We start from the raw sequence: 19,942 nt of genomic DNA, 5'->3' as shown, positions 1-19,942 counted from the left end.
ATTCGGCCGGGGGAAAGAAGAATGGGCCTTTCGGCCCCGTTACCTTAGGGCCATATTGCCGCGGCGGGGCCGACGCGGAAAAAAGAGCTTTATTGCAGTTATCATGATTCGTCAGTTATAGGCTTTTAAGTGGTATGGAAATATGGCACGTAATTACCTCTATTTAAGAGGGGGATTTTCCCGTGCGTTGTCCTCTTTCTGAAATGATTTTACCGTTGATTTCAAATGCGGTTATTCTTGTTTGCAGGTGCGCCCTGGCAAAGGGTTTGTCGCGGCGGGGAGGAGAAGATAGTAGTGTGTTTGCGCGCCGTCGTTTGTTTACAGGTGTTCGCGAAGGAGGAGGAAGAGGAGGAGGAGGAGGACGAAAGCACAGGGCGCTTGCACTTATTCTCCGGGCGTTCGCTGCCGCGTGGCGAGAAATGCTTTCTTCGGGCGGGCGTTAATTCTCCCCGTCACTCATTAGGGTCTACGTTAGACCGTGTCGCGTCAATGATGATGGTTTTAAATTAATGATAAAACTGTGCTTTATTTCAGCTTAGGGCCGTAAACAAATGATTAACGCCGATACAGTATTAACAGTACAAATTAGCAAGATTTTAAAATAAAATTGTAACATCGCCACTACTAACAGTTAAAACATTTATTCTTTCTTAGTGTAGGTGAGGATCAGATAAGTCTAAGATTTCACCTGTCTCCCCCTTTTCGGGAGTTACTTAGGACGAGTAACTGGCGTGACAACACCGATGGTCGTCGACACCACCGGCTGTATTTCATTCTTTGCGCGTGAAAATGGCGGGATGGTTGGTTCACATTAATCTGCTTTGTGCCCTTCTCATGAGGCGTCCCCAAAAAGTTTAGTGAAATGTTGAACGGTATAAGAAGTCTGGTGTGAACCTTTGGTCCTACAAACCAATCGAAACCCCGTATTTAGAGACTATTTATTCATTCTTGGTTGTTTGCAACAGGAAGTAGGTCGCTTTAAGAGAACATAGGCCTAGCAATATCGAGGCGCGGACCTGATGCAGATTTTCTTATGCTTCCGCCATGCTTCTCTAATCTTTCTCTATGCACGTTTGTACATATGTCATTTAATAAATGTAAACAAAATAGGCTTTTCATCCTCTATTAAAGAATAAACAGGCCTTGGGCTGAGGGAGAACATAGCCCATAAAAAAATATCGAGACGCTGACCTAAGCAGATTTTCATATGCTTCTGCCAATGCTTATCTTTCTCTATGTATTTTTCTGTATTTATTATACAGTAAAGGGAACACAGTAGGCTTCGCCTTCCCCTGTTTAACAGTAAACAGCAGTGGTCTGGTTAAACTGTTTTAATAATAAATAAATAACAGTAAACAGTCCTCGGGCCGAGAGAAAACATGGGCCCAGAAATATCAAGGCGCTGGCAATAAATGGAAACAAAATAGGCTTTTCATCCCCCTATTAAACAGTAAACAAGCCTCGGGCTGAGGGAGAACATAGCCTATAAGAAATATCGAGTCGCTGACCTAAGTAGATTTCCTTATGCTTCCCCCAATGTTAATCATTCTCTTAATGTATCTTTCTACATTTATTATACAATAAATAGAAGCACAATAGACGTTGCCTTCCCCTGTTTAACAGTAAACAGTCCTCGGTCCAACAGGCCTAGAAATATCGAGGCGCTCGCCTAAGTAGATTTCCTCATGCTTCTACCAATGCTAATCATTCTCTATGTATCTTTCTACATTTATTATACAATAAATAGAAGCACAATAGACGTTGCCTTCCCCTGTTTAACAGTAAACAGTCCTCATGCCGAGAGGAGACATAGGCGTAGGAATATCGAGGCGCTGGCCTAAGTAGATTTCCTTATGCTTCCGCCAGTGTTAATCATTCTCTATGTATCTTTCTACATTTATTATACAATATAAATAGAAGCGCAATAGACTTTGCCTTCCCTTGTTTAACATTAAAGAGTCCTCGGGCCGAGAGAAAACATAGGCCTAGAGATGTCGAGGCGCTGATCTAAGCAGATTTCCTATGGTTCCGCCAATGGTAACAATTCTCTATGTATCTTTCTACGTTTATTATACTATAAAGAAGAGAAGCACAATAGATTTTGCCTCCCCCTATTTAACAGTAAACAGGCCTCAGGCCGAGAGAAAACATAGGCCTAGAAATATCGAGGCGCAGACCCAAGCAGATTTCCTTATGCTTCCTCCAATGCTAATAATTCTCTGCCTATCTTTCTACGATTATTATATTAATAATTGATTAATAAAGAGGAGAAGCACAGTATGCTCATCATCCCCCTGTTAAACAGCAAACAGGCCTCGGGCTGAGAGAGAGAGAGAGAGAGAGAGAGAGAGAGAGAGAGCATAGGCCTAATAAAAAAAAAAGCGAGGCAAAGACCTGTAAAACGATTCTCGCCACCGCTAAAGTAATTTCGGCCATCGGTCTCAGTCGCATGACGGTCGAAAATGGAATCTACGCGGTCGGCGCGCAAGCCCGATTGTCGCCTGTCGCCCGTCCGTTTGAATAATTAAAAACAATTTGACCGCAGTCAGGTAATCTAGATCCATTTGGTTAGGCAGGCCTATATCAGGACGTCTTTATTGGGCGATTTTTCTCCCTCCTCTCCTTTTTCATGATTTTTCCTGTCGCTTTCTCCTTTTTTTCGTATTTTTCTTTAACGTTTCTTTTTTAATCGGTTGTTTCTTTTTCCCGCGAGCTTTCTTGTTATTGATTCGCTCTTTTTTTTTTCTCTTATAGAGGTTTGATTTTATTTTCTTTTTCACAGTTTTTTTTTAAAGTTGGGTTTTCATTTTTCCTCTAGTTGCAAAAGTTCATTTTTTTCAGGTTTAGTGTGAATTACTACTCTTGAGATCACTCTTTTCTATTTATGTTATATTTATTTTCTTCACTTTCTTTCTTTTTTATTTGGTTTTGTTAATTATTCCTTTTATATTTTCTTGTGTTGAGGTCCCCTCCTCCCTTAATATAGTCTGCAATATACTTTTCTAATATGAAAGGAAAACGGGAAAACGACTTTTTATATTCATACATCATTTATTACAGCTTATTTTCTTATTATTGTTATTATAATTTTTATTTTATTTTTTTTTTTATTTTTTGGTCTATCACAATCATCCTATTGGACTGGGTGGTTTTTAGAGTGTGGAGTTCCGGGTTGCATCCTGCCTCCTTAGGAGTCCATCAATTTTCTCATGTTGTGCAGCTCTTCCTTGGGAGAATCGGTAGAGTTGTGGCCTTGCACTCGTTAGGCCCGAGTTCGACTCTCCGGCCGGCTAATGAAGAGTTAGAGAAATTTATTTCTGGTGATAGAAATTCATTTCTCGCTATTATGTGGTTCGGATTCCTCAATAAGCTGTAGGTCCCGTTGCTAAGTAACCAGTTGGTTCTTAGCCACGTTAGATAAGTCTAATCCTTCGGGCCAGCCCTAGGAGAGCTGTTAATCAGCTCATTGGTCTGGTAAACTATTATACTTAACTCATGTTGTGCGCTGTTTCTAGTAGCACACTCTTCTGCAAGAGTCATTGGAGCTACTTCGGCATCTAATTTTATTATTATTATTATTATTATTATTATTATTATTATTATTGTATGCATCAGGAGATACTTTACTGGGAGGCATATAATTGGTTCACGAGACAGAACAAATTATACAATGTCAGCGATCTCGTCTCATAAACTGAATGACCATCGTTTGATTCCCGAATCGGACGAGGAGGACGTTATTGCAGTTTCCCTAAAATCTAGCATGCCTCTGCTGACACAAATATTGAAATATGTAGCTAGTTGTTAGTCGACTGCTGAAGTCGCAGCTGTGGCTGGGGCGAGAAAGAGCTGAGAAGAAAATGCCTTAGCCTTGAGACTTCCATCAAAATTTATATCTTTAAAACGGGAGAATCTGGATAAGGTATTCCTCACCCCACAGTGGTAAATATTTCTCTCTCTCTCTCTCTCTCTCTCTCTCTCTCTCTCTCTCTCTCTCTCTCTCTCCCTTCGTTTATCAACCCTTAATAACTTCCGGTCAATCTCTTTTATTAAATTATGGTTTGGTTGTTCGAGAAGTCCGTTCTTCTTCATTAGATATTCTACGGAGAGAGAGAGAGAGAGAGAGAGAGAGAGAGAGAGGTCAGGACACGCGCTGATTTACTACTAATGGATACATGGCTTTTATGTTTTACAATCCATATATTTATAACACTCGATTCGTTTTCTTGATTAACATTCATTTTTGAGACGATAGCGACAGACAGACAGACAGAGAAATTGACGGAGTAAAGTATTTGTGATTTGGAAAAGATAAATAATATCTTAGTTCAGAGTTGTTTGTGTTCTGAGGTCATCAGACTGTGTGTATATAATTATATATATATATATATATATATATATATATATATATATATATATATATATATATATATATATATATATGTATATGTATATTGCGTGCGTGTGTTAATGTAGAAGGCCGTCGGAACGGGAAAAACAAATTCTACGTAACCCGGCTATGAAGTAGAAGAGGGTAAAGATGATGAAAGTGTCTAATCAATTTACTAAAGTCTTCGCTTAAACGGCAACGCGTTTTCTATCATTTTCCGAGTCGCTTGAAGTTTTCTTTCTAATTTCTCATTCCACAATTGTTCTTGTTTTGATGATTTAGGTTTGACCGATTTAACTGTTGAGTTAAACTTTAAAGTATGGATAAAAGACTGTCATTATTCGCTAAAGATTCGCATGGTGCTGTAAAAGCGATTGTTCAAATAAGTGTAATCCCATTCCGTACAGAAGGCTAAGTTAAGTCGTTTTGTTATTATCCTAACTCCTTTTACTAGACTAAAATTTACAGTTGTCTCAGAAATTCTCATGAAAATCATCACTAATGATTAATAGCGGAAATCGGCACTGCGATTATACTGCGAGAGTCTAATGTAACGAATGCGGACTTTAGAAAGATACGACAAAGTGAAACATTACGATATAAAGATCGTTAAGTAATTTGGATGGTTTAGATTACGCCAGAAAAAAAGGTATGTGGATGACCGAGGTTCTTCCGTTAGAATTCCTCATGTTTTAGTCGTTACCTTTTTATTTTTTCCGTTTTAGTTTTCTGTAAAAGAAAACTATTGTGCCGGCTTTGTCTGTCCGTCCGCACTTTTTCTGTCCGCCTTCAGATCTTAAAAACTACCGAGGCTAGAGGGCTCTAAATTGGTAGGCTACGTTGATCATCCACCCTCCAATCATCAAACATACGAAATTGCAGCCCTCTAGCCTCACTATTTTTTATTTTATTTAAGGTTAAACTTAGCCATAACCGTGCTTCTGGCAATGATATAGGATAGGCTACTGCCGGGCCGTGGTTAAAGTTTCATGGGCCGCGGTTCATACAGCATCATACCGAGACCACCGAAAGATAGATCCATTTTCGGTAACCATGATTATACGCTGTAGCGGCTGTGTAGAAAACTCGATTGCGCCGAAGAAACTCCGGCGCATTTTTTACTTGTTTCCTGATGAGATCAGGTTTTGATTGGTTGAATGTTTAAATTCGTTATTTATAACTCATTATCGTTATAATGTTAGTTAGCAATGTATAAAAAATCAATGATAAACGGACCTGAATTTGAAGTTGGATTCAAGGCTAGATTCGATTTATTATTATTATTATTATTATTATTATTATTATTATTATTATTATTATTATTATTATTATTTTTTTTTTTTTTTTAAAGGCGAGAGCAGCTTATGTTTGATTACCACTTCTGTAAAGAACGGGCGCTGATTCGATAGTCTAATCTTATCAATTGAAGTAATATATGAAATTCTTTTTCTTCAGTACAGTATTATTATTATTATTATTGTTATTATTATTATTATTATATTAAAATCCCACTAATTTACAAAATAAAAAAGTGAATTAAATAAATAAGTGATTAGAACCTTTAAAAAAAACCGCCAGTTATTAACTTGCAGTGTCATTTCAACGCCATAATGCCACCTCATAGAACAGTCATTTTTGTTTAATAATAGCAAGAAGACGGGTTGGGGGAGGGGGGGTCACTCACTGACAAGCAGTCCAAATGGCGACGGGGATGCAGATCCAATTGATGACGCGGGTACCACAGGTGCTTTAATTTGGCCTCACCTGTCGAAGGTATAAGTGTCCCTTAGGATCAATAACTTGTGTTCCCTCTTTCTCCCCTTTCTCTCTCTCTCTCTCTCTCTCTCTCTCTCTCTCTCTCTCTCTCTCTCTCTCATGTCTTCCCCTTTTCCTCTCTTCCTGGACCCGCAGTCTCTTCCTCAATTACCCTTTCAGTCTTTCCTATTTCGCTTCCATATTGTTTTCTGTTTGCGTGAGTTGTTTGTTCATTTCAAGAGGCCGCGTGTCAGAGTTATTTTTACAGTTACAACCTCTACTACTCCTGCTACTACTGTTGCTACTACTGTTACTCTACTATTGTTTTTATGTTTTATTGCGTCCACTCTGGTGACTTTATTATTATTATTATTATTATTATTATTATTATTATTATTATTATTATTATTATCTGTTGTTACTACTGCTTTTGTTTTTATTTTGTTGCGCCACTCTGGTGACTTATTATTATTATTATTATTATTATTATTTATTATTATTATTATTACTTTCCATTTATCGGTTGTCATTTTTCATCCGCAGTATATGATCAGGGCTCACCACAATCAATATTTCTCTAAATTTTTCTTTCCCATACTTCGTCTGGTTTTCCTTTACCCAATACCTGTCTCCCTGTTTTCAGCCTCAGTTCCTCAGCATCATTTCCTCCCTCTTTCACCTCCCCCCCCTCCCCACTCCCCTCCCCCTCCCCTCCCCTACCCATTCTCTCTTTCCACCTTTCCTCACCCAATACCTTCCTCATTCGCCTCCCCTTCCTTTCCATTTACACTCCTCCTCCTCCTCCTCCTCCTCCTCCTCCTCCGGTTTCTCTATCCACGTCTCACCCAATATCCCCCCCTCCTCATACCCTCCCTCCCATCCCCACCCCCTCTGTCATCTGTCTCGTCTCTGTCAAGTCTCCTCACCTGTCCCACCAGAAGGCGATAAGCGACATGGCCCGGCCGCGTTAATTGGCCCCTCCGTTGACCACACACTGTTAATTATTGACCACAACTACTCCCACGCCACGTGAACTACTATTGGTTAACACCTTTCCCCCCCCCTCCCCTCACCTATACATTCCCTACCAGTTACCTAAGCCCCTCCGCTAACCAAGACCCCATCCCGTATCCGAGTTCTGCCAGCAGGTTCGCATTATTATTATTATTATTATTATTATTATTATTATTATTATTATTATTATTATTATTATTATCCACTGTATTTTGTACTGTTTGTATTGAATCTCTATGCTGTTATTACGTTAGGCGTTCTTCTGAGGCACGCAAAGGAACCTACAATTACGGAAGCAATTTTCTATGTTCTTACCTTTTATTTCATTCGCAAAGGTCCTTGTTGTATCTGTTTTTCGTGAATACGAGATATTTTTAATCGAAAATGGGAGCTGAGGGGCTTCCTGAAGCTTCCATCTTGATTTTTAACCCTCAATATTTATTCAATCACGATTATGGCTTTATTTCTGTGCCAGCTTTTTCGGCGCGTGTGTATATTGGTGCTGCTTGCTACAGTACACAAGTCCCTTTCTTTTCAGTTTTGACAAGTGAGTGTATCTTTATTTGTATCTTCCAGTGCCCTTTTTTTATTATTTATATTCAGTTTTGTACAGTGCACAAATCCCTCTCCAACTATATTTGAACGGTTAAAATGTCCTACTGGTCTTCTCAAATTTCTTTTTGTCCTCACCAGCTATCATTGCTCCCATCCTGAGCTGCTAAACTGGAAACTTTGTTTATGGCCTCCACGGATAAAATTTTCATCGCATTCTTCTCCGGACGGTTCTTTCGCCCTTTTCAGTCAACATTTGTCTCATTTTCCCCTGAAAATAGGATTCACACCCTCCCCAGGTAGCATTTATCCTTGCCTCTCCTGTAAACAACTGCTGACCTTGTCGGCAGTCTGTTTTTGGCTTCGGCAACGAAGTTTCTTTTTAGATATCCCCATAAACTTTCATCTTGATTTTGAGAGCAAACGGACTTCCTGATTTCGACGGCAGAAATCACTCAGAGCGTCAGTTTCTTCCTAATTTCTTTATTATATCCGCAGAAAATGTTTATTCTTCCTAATTTCGACAGCATTCTTTCTTTTTCCTCAAAGTTTCCCCCGGTAAATGTTTTCCAGAACTTTGACACAAACGTTCCTCGTGGCTTCGACAGTGTGTGTGTCTCATAAGCTCCCTAGCAAAGTTCTCCTTCTGGACTCTCCGTTCAAATTTCCTCCTTTCCCCCCATAGCTAACCTCTTGGTCTCCACCGTTAAACGCTAAAATCCTGACTTTCATGGCAAACTTCCCTGCTATATCTCCAGGTAACATTCCTCCCTAACCCTTCCTACCCCATCTAACGTTCCCCCTTCCCTTCCTACCCCAGCTGTCATTCCCCCCTCCCTTCCCTTCCTACCCCAGCTAGCATTCCCCCTCCCTTCCCTTCCTACCCAAGCTAACATTCTCGCTCTCCCTTCCTTCCTCAGCTAACATTCCCCTCCTCCCTTTCTATCCCAGCTAACATTCCCCATCTCCTTCCTTTCTCAGCTAACATTTCCCCTCCCCTTCCTACCCCAGCGAACATTCCCCTTCCCCACCTTACCCAAGCTAACATTCCCCTTCTCCCCTTACTACCTCAGCTAACATTTCATTCCTCCTCCCTTCCTACCCCAGCTAACATTCCCCTTTCTCCTTCCTACCAGCTAACATCCCCCCTCTCCTTCCTGCCTCAGCTAACATTCCCCCCTCCCCCCTCACCCGCCTACCCCAGCTTGACATGGCTCTTGGCTTTCCCCATCAAGCCGTAGCATATATGGCGACCCCCTTACCAATAAGCGGGTGGACCTATCCGGGGAGCCATATAATGACGATTGGCCGATGATTGGGTAGATTGGTTGACCGTGGATGGAGGCTGCAGCAATGAAACGCGTTTTTGCACGGTTGAATCCCAATCACGTCCGCCGCTAGGCATCAATTGGTGGCTTTTTCGGCCGTCCATTGAGGTTCAAAGTGATGGCATTTTTGGGGCCAGACGGGGCGCAGCAATTCATTGATCTCTTTATCTGTGCGATTCCTCTTCCCCCTCCCCCTTCCTCCCCTCTCCCTCTTCCCATCAACCCCCTCCCTTCCCCTTCGTCCTCCACCCCCATAAAAAAATAGGCGCATATGTATTCTCCATATTTTGCAAAATAAAGACATTAGCTGGTCGAGAGGTAATAGGCGCGTCCCGCTGTAAATATCTTTTGTGGCTTTTGGTTTTATTGGGAAATCGTCCGTCGGATTTTTTTCCAATCAACTGTATGTTATTCCCCTATTGACCAGAACTGGAATATCCCAGTAATTAGTCGTCAGGAATGATGCGTATTCTCTATAAATTGCAAATAAAGACGTGTAATGTACAGAGATGAATCGGTTCATATGTTTTATGGGTTAGATTTTTTTTTTTATACGGGAAATTATTTTGCCTAATTTTTTTTTTTTTCTCCACCAACGACTTTTAATGCGTTGTTCCGTTTCGACCGGAATGTGGAGATCTTGATCAGTCGTATTTAGGAATGCCGTTGTTTTTGTCGTTGTTGTTTTTGTTGTTTTCCTTGTTGTTGTGACAAACTCAAAGGCAAAGGGCCTTGGATACCGATCGTTTCTTCTCGTTATAGTGAATTTTTTTTTTTTTTATCTTTTGGGTTTTTCTGTTTGTATGATTTTTTTTTGTTTTAGTATTTTTAGATCGTGCGACGGAGTTTCAATTGTTTTTCTTTTTGTTTCAATTGTTTTTGTTTTTGTTTCAAAACTCTTAGTGGCTGCGAATCACTTGGTGTGTGTTTTTAGTTCTTTCAAGTTCTTTGTGGTATTGTTCCGGTTGTTTTTTGATTAATTTTATTTCTTTGTAGCATTATTTTTTTTTTTATGTTCTTTGTAATTTTCGGTATTATGAATAAGTTTTATTTCAGCTCTTTTAGTACGTATTATTTTTATTTGATGTTGTAATACAGCATTTATTTATGCAAAAGTTTTTGCCATAATGTTTTTCATGCTTTTATTATATTTTCTTAATTAAAATGCAAATTTTAAAACAATGCTAGCTCAGTAAACAAATTTTTTTTATCTTTGGTGGAGAATGCATATATATATATATATATATATATATATATATATATATATATATATATATATATATATATATATATATTTATATATACATAAAAATATTATAAAGGGTGTTTTTCCATACCAGGGAAATATTATTTCAATTTCATGAAATTGTAATTATATGCATAAATACTGTGACATGCTCAAATTAAATGCCATACTATTAAGTACTCCTTATCTCAGCTTTATTACTGAATAAAACGTTGTGTGTAATCTGTTCATCTATGTATCTAATTTATATATATATATATATATATATATATATATATATATATATATATATATATATATATATATATATATATATATATTTATGTATATGTATTCACACATATATTATATATATGTATGTATGTATGTATACACATATATATGCACATATATATACATATATATTTATATATATACATATATTTAGCTTATTATATATATATATATATTATATATATATATATATATATATATATATATATATATATATACATATCTGCTTGCTTGCTAAATGGTTAAAAGTCCAAAGAATAAGTAAGCGTTCATATATAATATATATATATATATATATATATATATATATATATATATATATATATATATATATATATATATATATATACATATATACAAATGATTACTTTTAACCATTTTGTAAGCAAGTAAACGTGAGGGTATTTAATAATGATTATACTCGCATCGCCAACAATATCATATCCACGATTTTTGCGAAATGTCTTTCCCGCCACTCGGATGTAAACAAACCCTTCTTCTTCTTCTTGTCTTGCAGGCAAGAGCTTCAACTTGTCCATCATCATCAGCACAGCGCCCGTCCAGATGACGACTGTGACCAAAGCGATCAAGGTGACTGTGGATGGTCCCCGCGAACCACGGAACAAGTCACGTGAGTGGATAGTTGGTAGGTGGATAGAATGAGTGGATAGTGAGGTGGAGTGTCTTAAGGGTGGGTGGAAGCTCTCTCTCTCTCTCTCGGTTTGATGACGTTGGTAAGTTGATGAGGGGCGGCGCTGGCGAGGCATTGCCGCTTCAGTCAGTCGGCTGAGTTGAACCGCCAGTAGGGCAGAACAAAGCGTTTTTTGCAAATGGATAGGAAAAGATGTTCTTCCTTAAGTGGATAGGAAAAACAGATGTTCTTCCTTAAGTGGATAGAAAAAAGATGTTCTTCCTTAAGTGGATAGGAGAAAAAGATGTTCTTAGGTGGATGGGAAAAAAGATGTTCTTCCTTAAGTGGTGGATAGGAAAAAAAATGTTCTTCCTTAAGTGGATAGGGGAAAAAGTGTTTTTCCTTAAATGGATAGAAAAAATGTTCTTCCTTAAGTGGTTAGAAAAAAAGATGTTCTTCCTTAAGTGGATAGGAAACAAAGATGCTCTTCCTTAAGTGGATAGGAAAAAGGTTGTTCTTCTTTAAGTGGATAGAAAAAATTTTCTTCCTTAAGTGGAAAGGAAAAAAATTGTTCTTCCTTAAGTGGACAGAAAAAAAGATGCTCTTCCTTAAGGGGAAGGAAAAAAGGTGGATAGGAAAAAAAAGATGTTCTTCCTTAAGTGGATAGGAAAAAAAGTTTTTCCCTAAGTGGATTTAGAAAATGTCCTATGAAGAGAACGTGGTGGACGAGCTGAAAGTAATTTTGTCCACCGGGCCGATCTTGCCTCATTGCCGACAGAGGAGCAAATCACTATATTTGTAAATGAATAAGCCAATGGGTTTTTTGTATGCTGATAGTAGGGGTTGCATTTAAAAGGACAGAGGGCATCATTATATGTGAATGAATAGATGTCGCTTTATAGAAGTGGCTAGGTAAGGGGGTTCTTATAGTTCCCACTTATTTCGATAAGAAGCCCATTTGTCCTGAATGGGTAGGGAAAGGCATTATTCTCATAGATTAGGATAAGTTCTCCCTGATTGGGAAAGTACTTCTTTCAAAGTTGATTGGGTAAGTCATTATTCCGAAGTGGATTGGGAATGTCATTCTTACAAAGTCGATTGGGAAAATCGTAATTTTAAAATGGCATGGGAAAGTAATTCTTTCAAAGAGGATTATGAAAGTGGATTGGGAAAGTGGTTTTTTCAACGTGCGCTGTAAGTTCCTTGTGGAATGGAAGTCATTCTTTCAAAGTGGAATGGGAAACCTGTTCTTCTAAAGTGGCTCGGGAAGTTTTGTTTACAAAGGTGATTGGGATAATTGTTCTTATATAATAGATTGGGAAAGTCGCCCTTCTAAAGTGGACTGAAAAGGTTGTTCTTCCAAAGTGGATTAGGAAAGTCTTTCTTTCAAGGTAGGCTGGAAAAGTCATTTTTTCAGTACGGACTGGAAAAGCAGTTCTTCAAAAATGGACTGGGAAAGTCACTCTTTCAAAAAGAACTGGGGAAAATCGCTCTTTCAATGTGGATTGTGAAAACTGTTCTTCCAAACTGAATTGGGAAAGTGGTTATTTCAAAGTGGCTTGGGAAAGTCGTTCTTTCGACGTTGATTGGAAAATTCATTCCTCCAAAGTTGATAAGGAAAACCGGCCCTCCTAAATTATCATTTATATGTGGATCCGGTTTGATTTTGCAAAGTGAATAGGGAAAGATCCCTCCCTATTTATCTAGTATAGCCTTCGGCCAAAGGCAGAAAGTAAGTTGTTTCTTTTCTATCCAAAATGACGCATCCTCCGCTAGTTTGTGGGTAGAGACATTTGGTAAAAGGTTAGAGATTATGCTTGGGAGTGGTTACATCCTGATTTATATTTCGATTGGTTATGGGAAAGCATCTTTCTGCCCTTAGGATTTAGTAGCGACTGGAAGGAAGTTTGCCCTAATTTTTTGTCAGTGGTATTAGACTAAAATTACTCTCTGTCGAGCAGGATATAAGGTCCTTGCTTATTTCGAAGGATAGGACGTTTGTAAAATTCGAGGAATGGTGTCCTTGCAAATGTTGAAGGGTCGGGTATCTGTTCAAACTCGAAGGACAATGCCCTTGCATATTTCGAAGGGCAGTGTTCTTGCATATTTCGAAGGATAGGATCTTTGTAAAATTCGGAGGACAGTGTCCTTGCAAATGTTGAAGGACAGGATACATGTACAAATTCGAAGGACAGTACCCTTGCATATTTCAAAAGACAATGCCCTTGCATATTTCGAAGGATAGGATCTCTGTAAAATTCTAGGGATGGTGTCCTTGCAAATGTTGAAGGATAGGATATATGTACAAATTCGAAGGACAATGCCCTTGCATATTTCGAAGGACTGTGTCCTTGCATATTTCGGAGGGTAGGATCTTTTTAAAATTCGAGGGATAGAGTCCATGCAAATATTGAAGGATAAGATATATGTACAAATTCGAAGGAGAATGCCCTTGCAAATTTCGGAGGATAGGATCTCTGTAAAATTCGAGGATGGTGTCCTTGCAAGTGTTGAAGAATAGGATATATGTACCAACTCGAAGGACAGTGTCCTTGAAAATTTCGAAGGATAGAATTTTTTAAAATTCGAGAGATAGAGTCCTTGCAAATGTTGATGGATAGGGTATCTTTACATATTTCAAAAGACAATGCCCTTGCATATTTCGAAGGATAGGATCTCTGTAAAATTCTAGGGATGGTGTCCTTGCAAATGTTGAAGGATAGGATATATGTACAAATTCGAAGGACATTGTCCTTGCAAATCTCGAAGGACAGTGTCCTTGCCAATTTCGAAGGATAGGATTTTTGTAAAATTCGAGAGATAGAGTCCTTGTAAATGTTGAAGGATAGGATATATGTACAAATTCGAAGGACAGTGCCCTTACATATTTCGAAGGATAGGATCTCTGTAAAATTCGAGGATGGTGTCCTTGCAAATGTTGAAGGATAGGATATATATACAAATTCGAAGGACAACACCCTTCCATATTTCGAATGGCTGTGTCCTTGCATATTTCGGAGGGTAGGTTCTTTTTAAAATTCGGAGGATAGAATCCTTGCAAATGTTGAAAGATAGGATATATGTACGAATTCGAAGGACAATGCCCTTGCATATTTCGAAGGACAATGTCCTTGCAAATTTTAGAGGGTAAGATCTTTGTAAAATTCGAGGGATAGAGTTCTTGCAAATGTTGAAGGATAGGATATATGTACAATATTCGAAGGACAATGTCCTTGCAAATTTCGGAGGGTAGGATCTTTGTAAAATTCGAGGGATAGGGTCCTTGCAAATTTTCCGTTGCAGTCGAAATCCTGTGACAGCTGTCCGCCCACCCACTTATCCTCCCGTCTTGTATGGGTGCGTTCATGTGTGTGCGTATGCTCGCGCGCGTGTGCGTGGGTGTGAGTCTTGCATTAAAGTGGTGCATATTACTTAGGTGACGTTCAAACATGAAAATGAGGTTTTGTTCGGTGAGAATTAAGAAACAACGGTGTATTCTGACACTGAAAGACATTTACTGTAATTTGCTGTTGTAAAGTTTTTTTTTTTTTTTTTTTTTTGCATCATTTATTTTGAGTTTCTTTTAATTTTTTTTTTATTTGCCATCAGTTTACACCACAGCTTTTAGCAATGCAGTTTGTTATTAGTGAAATTATCTATGGCGATCAGTATTATGTTATCTGATGATTTTTACTGTTAGTATCAGACTGCAAGAGTTATAAAAATAATAAAGAGAAATTATGAATTCTTATATAAAACTAATTAAGAGAAATTATGAACTGTTGTTTAAAAAATCTTAGCAAAACTGATGGACGATGAAAGAATTTCCGATAGTTTTTACAAGCACAAGATTTGGAAGAAAACTAAAGAACTAAATAAAACAAGTGAAATACTTTTTTTTTTAAATTTTAGTTAACAATCCAGACTGTGTAAAAGAGTTTGCTGAAATTTGAAAATTATAAATTTATATTTTTTATTTTTTTTCCTGTAGTTTTAGCTGTACGGTGCTGTACATACATTCGTAATTGCGGCTTGGCTATGTATCGTCCATCCAATCCCCCTTCCCCCCTCCCCCCCAACACACGCACGTAGCGTAACCCCTCCAACTCCTCCAACAACCCCATTACATCTGGTTGTTGATCAATATCTTTCGAGGCATGTGTTAATTGATAATTGGCAGGAACGTAAATGGGCTACAAACAGGTGATTAATGTTTGTGTCCCCCTTTTAAGTGTACTTTTTTTTTCTTTGGAGGGTACTCTCTCTCTCTCTCTCTCTCTCTCTCTCTCTCTCTCTCTCTCTCTCTCTCTCTCTCTCTCACGGGCATTCCTCTCACTGTCTCGTTGCAGATGTAGCCTACTCTTGTCTTAACACATATCTCAATCTCCCAATACATCTGCCGTAACCAGACACCTCTCTCTCTCTCTCTCTCTCTCTCTCTCTCTCTCTCTCTCTCTCTCTCTCTCTCTCTCTCTCTCAGTGCATGTCTTACCCACAGAACACAGGTTCTCTCTCTCTCTCTCTCTCTCTCTCTCTCTCTCTCTCTCTCTCTCTCTCTCTCTCTGTTTTCGTATATCTTTCATCATTCTGTATGTATTTCAGTCTCTCTCTCAAAATACACATTCTCTCTCTCTCTCTCTCTCTCTCTCTCTCTCTCTCTCTCTCTCTCTCAGTACAGGCTCTTGTCCTGACACAGAGCCTCGCTCGCTGTCTGTACATCTTTCATTCTGTCTTTCCGTCTCTCTCTCTCTCTCTCTCTCTCTCTCTCTCTCTCTCTCTCTCTCTCTCTCTCTCTCTCTCTCCTACTGTGACGGAGTAGCGGCGTTCCGCGCGATATTTACACAACCATTGATCTTAGATAAACGTTTTTGTACCAGGTCCGTTATGGTGAAAGGTTATTAGAATGGCCGTTTTTGGCCGAGTCCGATATTCCTGAAAAGCTTATTAGAATTATTAGCACTGTTATTGTTATGACAACGACCCTTCGGAATGTCGCAATAACAAATATTTGTTATACATTTTCATCAATTCGTTGGAAGGCCCTTTTCATTGAGTTGGTCCGCCCGACTCCTTTGCTTTGTAGAATTATTCATTATTAGAATTATTCATTATTTGCCTTTATTTTGTCTTATTCATTATTCACATGAATGGGATTACTTTCCGTAGTTGCATCAACTTGTAACTTTGATCACTGTGTATTCAGTTCAAATTTAATTTTTTTTTATTGTTACTCTATTTTTAAGTCCATTTTAATGATCAAATTATAGCTGAATTTTTTATTTGCATTTAAGCAAATTTAAGATTGTTTAACCTTTCATTGCAAATTTCATTGCTTTTATTTTGCTTTATTTTTTCTTGATAAAGATAATGAGCTTAAGCAATTTTGACTTTAAATTTGGTATCTTAATAATAATTGTTTTATGTTATATAAAAAAGTATATAAGGTTATGTGATAAATTCAATTAATTGATTTTTATGTCTGTTCATTTTTACTTTCTTCCAGTCATTTGAATATATCAAATTCAAATATATTAACGTCTCTGATTTATTAATTTATTTTTATAACAACTAATATTGAATTCATTCATACATGTTTCCTTTATTACTCATTTATCAACTTATATTTTTAATGTAATTCATTCATTTATTCATCAGTATTTAAATCGGGTAAAGTAATTATACATCAAATACAAGAAAACATTTGCTCTATTACTTATTTTTTATATTTATTCATTTATTAAAAAAATATCTGTTCTCATTTATTCAAAAATATCTGTTCTATATTCATTCATCCATCCCTATCCACCTACGCATTCACTCACTCATTACCTACTCATTCTTCTGATATGAAAATGCACTCAATTCATAACTTATTCATGAAATCGTGTAAAGTTATTCATCCTTTCATTACCTGAATAATTCATATGAAAAAAATCCGTATGAACATTCCTTTCCTTCATTTTCAGGTCACCCAGGCTGGGGCTTCCCCTTAGGATACCACCCGTGGCTGGACTCCCATCTGTCGGCCCTAGGATACAATTTAGGACTCACGGCGTTTAATCCCCTGGCTCACACAAAGGCCCTTGAGCTGGCTCGAGGTGAGGGCGTCTCCCAGGGTCCTGGCGAAGGATGAGATTGGTGTCCTTTCGCTGGGTCCTTCAGAATTAGCTTGATCTTAAAAATTTTGAGTGTTTCGACGCATAAAGTCTCCAAATCGGTCGTTTTAGGACTCATGGTATCCTTAAAATCTGTCTTTTCAGGATTAATGGTGTCCTTAAAATTTATCGTTTCAGGACTCTTGGTATCCTTAAAATCGATCGTTTTAAGACTCATGGTATCCTGAAAATCTGTCGTTTCGGGATTAATAGTATCCTGAAAATCGATCGTTTCAGGACTTATGGTATCCTTAAGATCGATCGCTTTAGGACTCATGGTATCCTGAAAATCGATCGGTTCAGGACTCATAGTATCCTGAAAATCGATAATTTCAGGAATCATGGTATCCTGAAAATCGATCGTTTCAGGACTCATGGTATCCTGAAAATCGGTGGTTTTAGGAATAATGGTGTCCTGAAAATCGGTGGTTTTAGGATTAATGGTATCCTTAAAATCGGTCGTTTCAGGACTCATGGTATCCTTAAAATTGATAGTTTCAGGACTCATGGTATCCTTAAAATCGATCGTTTCAGGACTCGTGTTATCCTCAAAACCCATCTTTTCAAGACTCACAATATCATAATTCCAAAGTCGATCGTATCGTTATACCATAATTTTCCATATCGATATTTTCAGGACTCATATCTTAATCTTTAGATATTGCTTCAAGATTCACAGTATAATAATCATGCAATCGATCGTTTTAGGGATTTATAATATAATACTTCCGAAGTCAGTCGATTCACGACTTGAACTGTTATAATCTTAACAATTTTTTTTTAGGGTTATTCGTAATGTTTTTCCAGTGTTTATCCGTATCTTAGCATTCTTGTTAACTATTGATGACTTCAGTATTGTGTGCTAATCATTAATGTGACCTCTTTTCAATCTGTTAATAGTGTACTAATTTGTTAAGTAATTTGACCCCGGTTGTATGTAGCAATAATCTGCCGATTTCCAGAAAAAATATACTTATCGGATGAGAAGGATTCCATATCTCTGTGCCATTAATTTAGCTTCTCATTTAGAATTTGTTAGATCAAACGACCTTATTTGATTAGTAAGGAAATATTTGTTTATGGAAAAGAATGACTGCTCTCTACAGCTTGTTGTGGAATCCGAACCACATTATATCGAGAAATGAATTTCTGTCACCAGAAATACATTCCTCTAATTTTTCATTGGCCGGTCTACTCAGTACTAAGAATTTATTTATCTATTTGTACTCAATTGCTGATTCTAAAAATGTATATGCGTATTGATATTTTATCAGATATTATCACCCTAATTCTGCTTAATAATAATTGACTGATTTTTTTTTATTTGTGGATGAAGCTTCATGAAGTTGCGTACTCTGATAATTTAATTATCATTCTTTGCACCAATTTTTTTTATAATCCATAACCGAGAAAACTCCCTTTTACGTTACTGACAATTCATTTTATTATTTATTTATTCCTTTATTTTGTTTATTGATTTCCGATTTCTCCTTTTGATAGTAGTAGGAGGCAACGGTTGGTTAGATTTACATCTATTTTTTTTTTCATAATTCATAAATGCGAAAAACCTTCATTTCACGTTACTTAAAATTCATTTTATTATTCACTTATCTATTTTACTTATGAATTTCAGATATTTTAATTTTGTCGTCGGAGGAAACTACTGGTTAGAATTCATAACTAAGAAAACTTCCTTTTTACGTTAATTATAATTCATTTTATTATTTTTATATTAATTTATGTTATTTATTAATTTCCGATTGTTTCCTTCTAATAGTAGTAGGAGGCAACGGCTAGTTAAATTTGCACTTTTTTTTTCATAATTCACAAATGAAAGAACCCTCCTTTTTACGTTAAATTATTTTATTAATTTCATATTTTTTCCTTTATTCGTAGTCGGGGGCAACGGCTGGTTAGATGCCTGGCGCGGTGCCTCTGGCCTCGTGGGCGGCCTCGGAATGGGCGTGGGTGGATCTCCCCTGCCCGGAGCTACTCTTAGCGGACTTTCCGCCCACTCGCTACCCACGCTGCCCACCCACAATCCCCCACAGTCTCACGCCCTTGCCAGTATTACCAACTCTGAAATTCCAAGATCGTTATTAAGCGGTAAGTAATTTCTGATTATGTTTATCAATAACCCAAGCAATGTCAGTAGGGTTCTGATGTGGCTGGTAAAGGGGAGTGGCCGGGTTCTTATGTGGCTGGTTAAGGTAGTGGCCGGGTTCTTATGTGGCTGGTTAAGGGAGTGGCCGGGTTCTTATGTGGCTGGTTAAGGGAGTGGCTGGTTAAGGGAGTGGCCGGGTTCTTATGTGGCTGGTTAAGGGAGTGGCCGGGTTCTTATGTGGCTGGTTAAGTGAGTGGCCGGGTTCTTATGTGGCTGGTTAAGGGAGTGGCCGGGTTCTTATGTGGCTGGTTAAGGGAGTGGCCAGGTTCTTATGTTGCCAGTTATGGGGAGTGGCCGGGTTCTGATGTGGCTGGTTAAGGAGAGTGGCCAGGTTCTTATGTTGCCAGTTTAGGGGAGTGGCCAGAATTTGATGTGACTGGTTAAGGGAGTGGCCAGGTTCTTATGTTGCCAGTTAAGGGGGAGGTGGCTAGGAT

At 38.0% G+C, this 19,942-nt stretch overlaps 1 protein-coding gene across 4 annotated transcripts in view; it reads left to right on the top strand.

The window, feature by feature from the left end:
* Nucleotides 1–19,942, top strand: part of LOC136851549 (segmentation protein Runt-like) — a 65,218-nt gene that overhangs the window by 42,800 nt on the left and 2,476 nt on the right. For 2 of the 4 annotated variants that reach the window (XM_067125804.1, XM_067125803.1), the window contains exons 2-4: nt 11,076–11,204; nt 17,156–17,287; nt 19,241–19,450. In XM_067125804.1, the coding sequence (XP_066981905.1) occupies nt 11,076–11,204; nt 17,156–17,287; nt 19,241–19,450 (471 nt within the window). The remainder of the gene's footprint in view (nt 1–11,075; nt 11,205–17,155; nt 17,288–19,240; nt 19,451–19,942) is intronic. The other 2 variants (XM_067125805.1, XM_067125806.1) reach the window with 1 other exon arrangement.

The sequence above is a fragment of the Macrobrachium rosenbergii genome, chromosome 23 (assembly GCF_040412425.1).
Source record: "Macrobrachium rosenbergii isolate ZJJX-2024 chromosome 23, ASM4041242v1, whole genome shotgun sequence".
NCBI lineage: Eukaryota > Metazoa > Arthropoda > Malacostraca > Decapoda > Palaemonidae > Macrobrachium > Macrobrachium rosenbergii.
This window is presented reverse-complemented; position numbering and strand designations above follow the sequence as displayed.